Below are 9,366 nucleotides of genomic sequence, written 5' to 3'. Positions count from 1 at the left end.
AGGATAATAAGTTAACAGTACTAACCTCTTGCATCCTGGCACCTTGCTTCAGCAACCCTTGGCATCCTTTTACAAGGTTCTATCTAAATTTCTCCTCTACCTCCATGAGTGCGGATGCTCGGATTCTGATCACAGTGGTATAGAACCTGAACGCAAGATGACAATGTAAGACAATTCCAACTCTATAAAATAAAAAAGCTGGTCAGCTCCCCATAGAACAGGTTGACCCAGAGAGCTGTAAAGAGTTCTTGAGTTCCTTTTAGTCATGGAAAGTCACCTTAAATCAGAACCAGATGTAAATTACTAAATGAACCTTAAGTTCCTAATTGGAGACACAGTCGGGCTGTAAGACATTTAGCAAATTACAAACAAAATGTTCTTGTTTACATTACGTTAAATGGCTTTAAAGCTGCAGCCAAGAGCTAAATAAACATGCTGTTAGGCTAAAAATGGAGTGGAAAGCCTATTCGGATTGGGTGTATTCGGGGGAAAGGATTGGGTGTATTCGGGGGAAACCGGAGCCCACGGGTGCCTGGAGAGTGTATTTTTGTAAATGCTAGTCCTGTTGTGGAAGAAGAGATTTACCCGGAGATCCACGGCCTAATGAGCAGCCTTCACTTGCCGGGGACATGTTTGAATACTGTAGCATATGCCTCCTTTCAGGATGCATAATTCATATCCAAGGATATTAGCCCCAGCAGTTCAGCTCAATAGCAGCACCTCATTATTTTATCTCTCAGTATTTATTCCTATGTTTGACGCCTCATGAAATTACTGTTAATGTGTTTATATAAGGGCAGATCTGACACAAGTGGGAAGAGTATCATTTCCTCCCTTCTTCCTGCTGCTGTTGCTTCTTCCCTGGTAGAAGGGGCGACCGTAAATAGTTAATTTGCTTCAATTATGAGCCTGTCCTGCTAAATTAGAAGCAGCAGGGATATGAAGAGCCGAAATTATACTTAGGAAGCAGCTGACAAATCCTCTGAGCCCATGCAATCCAATCATTTACTCCTCATTGGGGCTCAGACACCCACTACGTAAATGCTGCTGGAGAGTTTTGCTCCTTATCTTAGGACACAATTTGGATTTTATATCAACCATACTTAAGGTTAACAAAAATCCTGCCACACTATAGCATTCGAACAGGTGTAAGTTTATCTTAACAATTTACATATAGACATGGTGTGTTTTCTACTTTCTAAAAGATGAAGCGTATTACACAGGTAAAACAATTGTTCATGCAGAAGCCTCAGCCCTTTACCCAAGTACACAAGGCAGCACTTATACACCATACACACACACACACACACACACACACACACACACACACACATACATGAGAGTGCACATGCATGCACTCACACATACACACACACATACACACACACATACATGAGCGTGCACATGCATGCACTCACACACACACACACATGAGCATGCACATGCATGCACTCGCACATACACACACACATACATGAGCGTGCACATGCATGCACTCACACATACACACACACACATACATGAGCGTGCACATGCATGCACTCGCACACATACACACGCACGCACATACATGAGCATGCACATGCATGCACTCGCACACACACACACACACACACACACACACACACACACACACACGCATGCACATCCACACACACCTATAGAGGAAGAGGGCATGAATCTGATAGGGAGATGTCAGGAAGGGCTCAAGAGGAGTTAGAGGGAGTATGGGGGTTATGTATGATGAAAATACATTGTACTCATATATGATACTCTCAGGAACAAACAATGAGAAGATAAAAAGTAATATTCTCAAAAATTACAACATTCAAATAATATAAAATTTATTCAGCAAAAATAAGACCATAACATGTAAACAAGGTTTATATTCATAAAAACTGCAAATGAGCAGTAAGAGTATAACTTGAAATATTAAGCATATCTTACTTCTAAAGCCAGGTATTTATATATACACATACATGTTAACACATCAAGGAGAGTGTGTCATGGAGCCATGAACAGAAACATGTATAATTCAGGTGTGTGAATGTTTGTATCCTATACACACTAAGAGTTAATCATTTAAACGTCCCCACAGTGTGGAGGAGGAAATAACTCCAGTTGATAGTCATTCCATTCCAGTCTGTTACAACTCTTCATGTATGTGTTTGTGTGTGTGTGTGTCTGTATATATATGTATATGTATATATATATATATATTTGGGATAAGTTGCATATCTAGCAAATTCTCTGTGTCCATTGATATGCGTTTTAATTTAGAAGATGCGACTTAGTGATTTAACCTTAAAATCCATGTAATGCTGACTGGCAAAATCTGAATCCCCATTCCAAGGATTTTTATTCAATAAATACTGTCATGGGGTTCACAGCACTGCTTCTCCTGATATGGACAACATAGACCAACAGTGCTTCTATGTGATTACATAGCCTAATGCCATGGTAGCTACTGCGTTGGGTAAGCACACCATTATGTCAACACCATAACAGTGCCACCTGCCAACACGTTTCTCACAATATTGTCCTATCGTCTGCTGATGTCTGACTGTGTTCCCTGAGCACCTACTATGTATCAGACACTGCTCTGAATGCTGGGCTTCTATCACGAGAAATAAACCAGACCTAGCAACTTTGAATTTTCAAGGCGCATCTGAGAGCATTTTCATATCTAGGGGGAACCAGTGAGCAAACGCATATGAATCTTTGACACCAGATTACTTTGATTCCCTCCTAGTTTGTTGGGTCTCTGCTTCTTGGGCTGTGAAAGCAGAAGATTAACACCAAGGCAGCATGCATTTTGGAGGAACTATCAAAGAAAGGGCTCGAGGATGACAGCGACAGAAAGCATGTAACCCAAGCATGATTCTGTTGCTACTTGGCTTCTGTACCCTTCATGCTTCATGCTTCATGCTACATTAGGCACATAGGGGTCAGCCTGTTAGTTAAGAGTAATTAATTACCAACATGGTACTTAGCGAGTTGTCTTAATTTAATAAATCAGTAGATATGTCTTGTAGCCATATCTAGAGCCAAGTTGCCTGTTTCTGGTCCCTAGTAGCCAGTAACAGATGGCATCAACATGGCCGAAACCCTTCAGGTGTATCAAACAGTCTTCAAAAGAAATCAATAGCAAGATTCCTGTCATATCATGTAATGCTTTTGATCCTTTAGACACAACGTTGTGAAATCTTCCCAGCTAGGGTGTCCCTATAAAGATGCTGAGCAAAGTACACAAAGTCAATAGGTAGCCATATTTAAGGACCAGGTTGCATGTAAAATACTGACACGTTTTCTCGGACTGACCTAAAGGACGTCTTCCCTGAAAGCGAGTATAGGCATGAAGTTTCTGAATAAGTATCTCTGGGATTGTGATGAACTTATTCTTCTTCATACATAATTCTGTTGCTAAGCATTTTCTATAAATAAGAAATGGTAGTGGGAAAAAATACATTTGTGCTTACCCAAAAAGGAAAGCACCTTTTCAGTGTTTAAATGGTGTTTGATTAGAATTCAGAATAAGATGGATTTTTGCACCTTTTCTTCTTATGACTATAACAACTGTTGAAGTAAACTGACTAGAGATTACAACCCAGAGCCAGACAGATGAAAGGAGGAAGAAATTATCAAGTATTTTTAAGATGTTGCTTTTCTCCACGAGCTGGGTGGATTTTTTTTTGGGAAGAAGAATGCAAGGGTGAACTGACAGATTACATTAGAATTCTTTTTCTGGTTAAGTGTGTCATAGTCACTGACATTGAAGTGCTGATTTTAATTAGGGATTATCAGACTATAAAAACACATGTACTCAGTGGTATTTAGAGCATTCAGTGAATCGCAAGATCACATGAACAGGATTTGCGTTCTCCAGAACAGCTATCTGATGTCTATCTATGTGTGTTTCGGGTTAGGAGTTGTATATGTTTTAGTTTAACCAATGAGATGTGGTCCTTAGATAGGAAATGGTGGCTTTCTTGGAATAACAAACCACAGCATATAACTATGTTAAGGAAGGATGAATTCAAACGTGTTTAGGTGAGCTGGGGAAATGATAAATGGTATATTATGATTTTTAAATCCTCTTCTGGCCAACTTTGTACTTTATTTCAAACAGCTGTGGCCCATTTGGAAGCCATTTTGTAGCTCAGCAGAACACTAATATTTACTGTATGAATCACATACCTTTAAAATATTTGTCTTTCCTGAGAGAAACTATGCCTTTCCCAAACTTAACTTTGACATAAATCAGACCCATCCTCGCAGGCCAGGTTCATGCGTTTGATCGCTGAAGTGATCATTCACTGCCGAATGCAATCCCACAACCCCTTTGGTTTCTGCAAATAAAGGGCTTAAAGGACTTTCTCCATCTATAACTTCAAGTTTTGAAACATCTCTCAGGGGCTTTTTACCAGTTATCTTGAAATGTCTCTTCTAAAGTAAGAATTTGCCCTACTTCCTTTACACGTGGAATTCTTGTATATGAACATCATTCTCTTTGGACATTTCCATTTCACACCGCATCCTAGCCCAATTTTAGAGAGCAGCATCACAGAGACATACCCAGTGTGTAGAACTGGAACCATTAGGTAGCTCTCAAAGGTGGAGGGTCTAATTATTACTGGGCAGACAACCTCATTCCGATCTGGGCTACCACCCTTTAAACACAATTACAGAAAGATACCTCCTGAAATGACCCCCCCTAGAATCCTCCCTCTGCACATCTGCAGCTATTTGGAAACGTGTGGACCCATCAATCCACATAATGTGAAGTGATGAGTTCACTCTTCCCTAAAGTGGCGTTTAGGCACTTACACAATGATCCCAACATAGCCGATCATCAATAGCCAATGGGGAGCCATTTGTGAAACACGGATGTCTGAATGCTAGTCAGGTATCCTGTAACAGCATCGATCCCGGGATGGAACCAGGCCTTGTGTTCAGCGTGAAGAGTGGGAGTTACCCGCCTCCCCCTCCGAGTCGTTAATCAACACATTGCAGGAATGTTAACACTTTGTGTGATGTTTACTGCCAGCAGCCCGACAAAGGGTAACAACACACTTACATGTTGCTGTTTCAATAGAAAGCAAATAGAAGAAAGACAGGAAATGCTAGAATCAGGCCATCTTACCTTTGCTGCTTAGGAAACAATACTTTGGGTAAGTCTAGAGACCAGTATGTATTATAGGTTCCTTTAAAAGCTAAAGGAACCCTACCTAACGGAAGGCACAGCATAGCATGTTAATTAAAGTCATGATATAATTATTTAGGGCAGTTAGAAGTATCAAAGATTTTATTTACTAAACTAAGAATATTCACTAATATTTTTTCAAAATTTTCTAAGGTGTCAGTATGTGTAGGAGAAAACACGTCTCAAAACTATTTATGTAGGTGTGTTCGTGTGTGTGTGTGTGTGTGTGTGTGTGTGTGTGTGTATGATGCATGCATGCACATGACTGTGTAGGCATACATGTCCCTAGGTGTGCGTGCAGACAACAGGGGGGAACTTTAGGTCTCTTCCTCTATTGTTCTGCTTTATTGCCTTGACAAAGTCTTTCTGAATAGGAAGTTTGCCCTAAGTTTGCCCTTTTGCCAGGCTGTCTGGCCAGCAAGCTCAGCTCTCTGGATCTCCTGGTCTCTACCCTGTGATGTGCAGGGTCTCATGCTAAGTGATTTACATGGGTCCCGGATTACAAAACCAGCTCGTAGTTGTATGCAAGCACTTTTACCACTGAGCTATCCCTTCAGCTCCCCCTTGGAACTACTTTAAGGTAGTAAGAGGAAAGCATGTGCTTAAAGCCAATATTTACAAATTATGTCCTGGAGAAACGGGCTTAAGGCAAAACTAATAAGAGTATTCTTTCTCACAGGAAAAAAAAAAAACAAGGAATAAGTCAATAAAGATCAGAAGCACTTTTGTCTAAATGCAGCTGAACCAATATGGGTCATAATGTTTAAAATAAGAGCAGCAAAGGCTGGACAGAACTGTCATTTGTTTTGTATTCATGTGAGAATTCCCAAAGAAGATTCTGGATTTGAATAGCTAGTCCTGTAAATCTATGACACTCTTGTGCTTCAGCGAAAAGCTATGTCAACCAACTTTCTTTTTTTTACTAAGAACAACAGCAAAACTGATTTCTAATTTTCTTTGGTTTCTCAGTTAGTAAAGGTAGTAGGCTGATCAAATGATAATATTGCACTGATTAACGAGCCTTAGCCTTAATTCGTTTTTACTATATAAAATTCTAGCTAACTGTGAAAGCAGATGCTGCACACCTCCTTAAAAGGGAGTACTCACATTCATTTCATGGGTCCTGTTATAATTCTGCTGCTAGCGCAGTAGTTTGTTTACCTGAAGCTCTGCTATAGTTAAAATATTCATGAGTAAATAATATTTCTCACATCTCGAGTTTTAGAATTGTGCTCTGGGCTCAGCAAACCACTGTCCCTACAAAGTAAACATGGCTGTGTGCTGCCAGCTGCGAGGTGCTTAGCCTCAGACACAGTCTAACTTGAATGCCCAGACAGATTCTACGTCACTTCTCAATATTAACCTGACTCTGGTTAGTAGTCACAGCAGGGCGAATACATTTTCATTTTCACAGTAAATGCTGAAGAGCATTTTGCTCATTTGGGCTGATTTTAAAAGATTGCAAAACTTTGGAACCTTGAAAAACGCAACCTCAGGGCAGAAGGTAAACCTATCTGTGCCCTTGCTTACCCCCACTTCCGTGCCCTGCCCCTGTTTAAGTAGCTCACAGTGGAGCTGATCACAGGAGTTGATCATTTGTCAGATTCCAATGAGTTTCCTCTACTTTTACTTTTGTTTTCAAGCCTCCGTCAGTGTCCATTGCAGAAAACTTTTTATGAGAGCCCCATGGCTGTACTCCATGTTCATGTTGGAATGGGCGTGGCACACAGGCCATAGAACATTGCAGGTTGTGTCCCTAGCCACTTGCCATCCCCATTCCAGGCCCAAGGGTACCCTTGCCTGCCACTGCTGACTCCCAAATCCTTGGAAATACAGCCTAGAAGCTCTTAAAATTGTGATGAACCCGTAAATGCTGATACTTGTCCATTGGTCTTTATACTGAATAAGATGCATCACTCTTGAATCTCATCTTGGTTTTGTGTTTGGTATGAACCACAGATATTAGAATATTACTGTACTGCTGAATGTCTTCCTTCTGTCTAAATGGGAACATCTTGTTCCTGGGTGAGGCTTTTCAGAAAGCCTTCATCAAATCCGCCAATACTCCCACACTCAAACCCTTTTTTGTACACATTTTGAAAATGCAAAACATTACAGTGTGTATTCTTTTCCACCAGTCTATTTCCATTCTCCTTTCGAACTTGCATTAGGGAGGAAACATACTCTTTGAGAGCTATATATTATTCTAGAATTATCCATACGTGTGCATGATTACCATTCTGTCTTGTCCGTCCCTTGGATCAAAAGCAGAAACACGGTCTAATTTAAGACTTTCTATTGCTGTCACAGGTCTACAAGAAGAAAACTGAGGCTGCAAAAAAGGAATACCTGAAGCAGCTAGCAGCGTACAGAGCCAGCCTTGTATCCAAGGTAACCAGCAATTGTTTAGTACTGCGACAGACTGTGGCCATCTTGTGCAGACTTTGATAGTCATTTAAAAGCATAAATGATCGTGTTAGCATTTCTACATCATTTTCTTTGTGTTGTGGAAATATTTGCTCATCACTGGAAGACGAGAGTTGCATCTTGTGGCCTTTCGTAAAACACTGTGTACCTGCGGGTTGTTCTTGGCTTGCAAACACAGCACATTCTTAGTCAGGAGCTGACTCGAGTCTGACCCTTATCTTCCTTCCATTGCGTGGGCCTTTCCCGAGGAGATGCTACCCACTTCAAGTTGTGGTCTCATTATACTGGCATCAGGATATAGAATCCCTTCATCGTGTTTTTAAATGAGTATACTGAAAAATATTTTGTGCTTCAGAATATCTTATATATCAGTACTTGCTTATTATATACACTGAAGAGTTGGCTCTGTGTGGTTTCATGTTCCTAAAAACACACTACCCTTCATGGAGTTCTCGGGGGGGGGGTGACCTGGAGCAACAGGGCTTCATCTAGAAGGACTATAGCAGCTTGTCCAGCTCAGATTGCTACTGCTTTGTTCATTGTGACCACAAGCTCTGGATTTCACTGCATTCATCCTCAAAACTGCTCTCTTTTTACATCTACAAATATCCATTTCTCTTCTAACAACCCTTTCAAAAGTGCACACATTAGGATTTTGTATCAACAAAATTACCTACTGAACTTGATGGTGTATGGAAGGGAAAAGAAACCAAGTACAAATACATACAATTGTGTCGCAGGAGAATTACTGCTTATGAGGTGAAATTAATGTTTTCCTTCCTCACTGTCTCATGGCACATCCCCACTTTCTGATTGACCTAACTCCCTTTCCACTTCTCTGTATCTTCACCTGAGCTCACACTTCAGTATCCATGCAGAACTCAGAGACCACTCAGAAAATGTTAACGAAGCCCCCATCACATGTAGGATCCATCTCACTATTAGCCAGGCAGACCTTAGCAAATTCGTATCTCCCAAATATGAGAGGATTTAGCTGGAGTGCTTGCCCATGAGAGAAAGTCAACATGGGAGGTATCCGTCTTGATACAAAGCCCTCTGGCTAATGGCATGCAGATTGCCACCATGATGCCTCAGTACTGACTAAGCATGACTTCGCCTCCAAAGCATGCATCAGCAGATTTCCTACTAGCTACAGCTTGACTTCCTGTTCAGTCTCCAAGCTGCAGCCCTCAGTGCATGGCAAATTGGTATAAATGCTGCAAATTGTCACTTCTACTTTTAAGAAACCAAGCACACTTTTTATAGCTTACTCTGACATTTTTTCCTTCTCTTGAGCAGCAGGAATTTTGCTGGAGCTGTTGAATCTCTGTTTATGAATGGTTCTCTATGATGTGTATACAATCTGTACTGAAGGAATGCTTCAGTCTTCATGGGTCAAAGAGATCCCTCTGCAGTCCTGCATACATAGCCTTCTCCACAGCTATAGAAAATTTGCAGCCTACCTCCCAGAATGTGTGGCACCAAATGTAAAATCTAGTGCTTTTCCAGTTTAGTTATGGCAAGGCAAAGAAAGACTACTCAGGTTTAAACATGTTTTTCCCATGTTATAAGCCTGTACTATATTATAAACTTAAAGTGACAAACAGGTAAATATAATTCCAAGAATCTACCACGTGCCAGCCAGGCTATACTCTTTTTGGCTGTTGCTTAGTAATTCATGGATTTGTTGGCAAATTTTGCTGACCATGTGCATGTAGCCTTATGCCAAGCAGAAA

The 9,366-nt window shown here is 40.8% G+C and overlaps 1 protein-coding gene across 1 annotated transcript in view; it reads left to right on the top strand.

Annotated features, from left to right (window-relative positions):
• Nucleotides 1-9,366, top strand: part of Tox (thymocyte selection associated high mobility group box) — a 151,086-nt gene that overhangs the window by 120,706 nt on the left and 21,014 nt on the right. Inside the window, exon 5 of the mRNA XM_032906160.1 lies at nucleotides 7,514-7,594. Within this exon, the coding sequence (XP_032762051.1) occupies nucleotides 7,514-7,594 (81 nt within the window). The remainder of the gene's footprint in view (nucleotides 1-7,513; nucleotides 7,595-9,366) is intronic.

Source organism: Rattus rattus, chromosome 1, assembly GCF_011064425.1.
Source record: "Rattus rattus isolate New Zealand chromosome 1, Rrattus_CSIRO_v1, whole genome shotgun sequence".
Lineage (NCBI taxonomy): Eukaryota > Metazoa > Chordata > Mammalia > Rodentia > Muridae > Rattus > Rattus rattus.
Note: the sequence above shows the minus strand (reverse complement) of the source record. Positions and strands in the feature narration are given on the sequence as shown.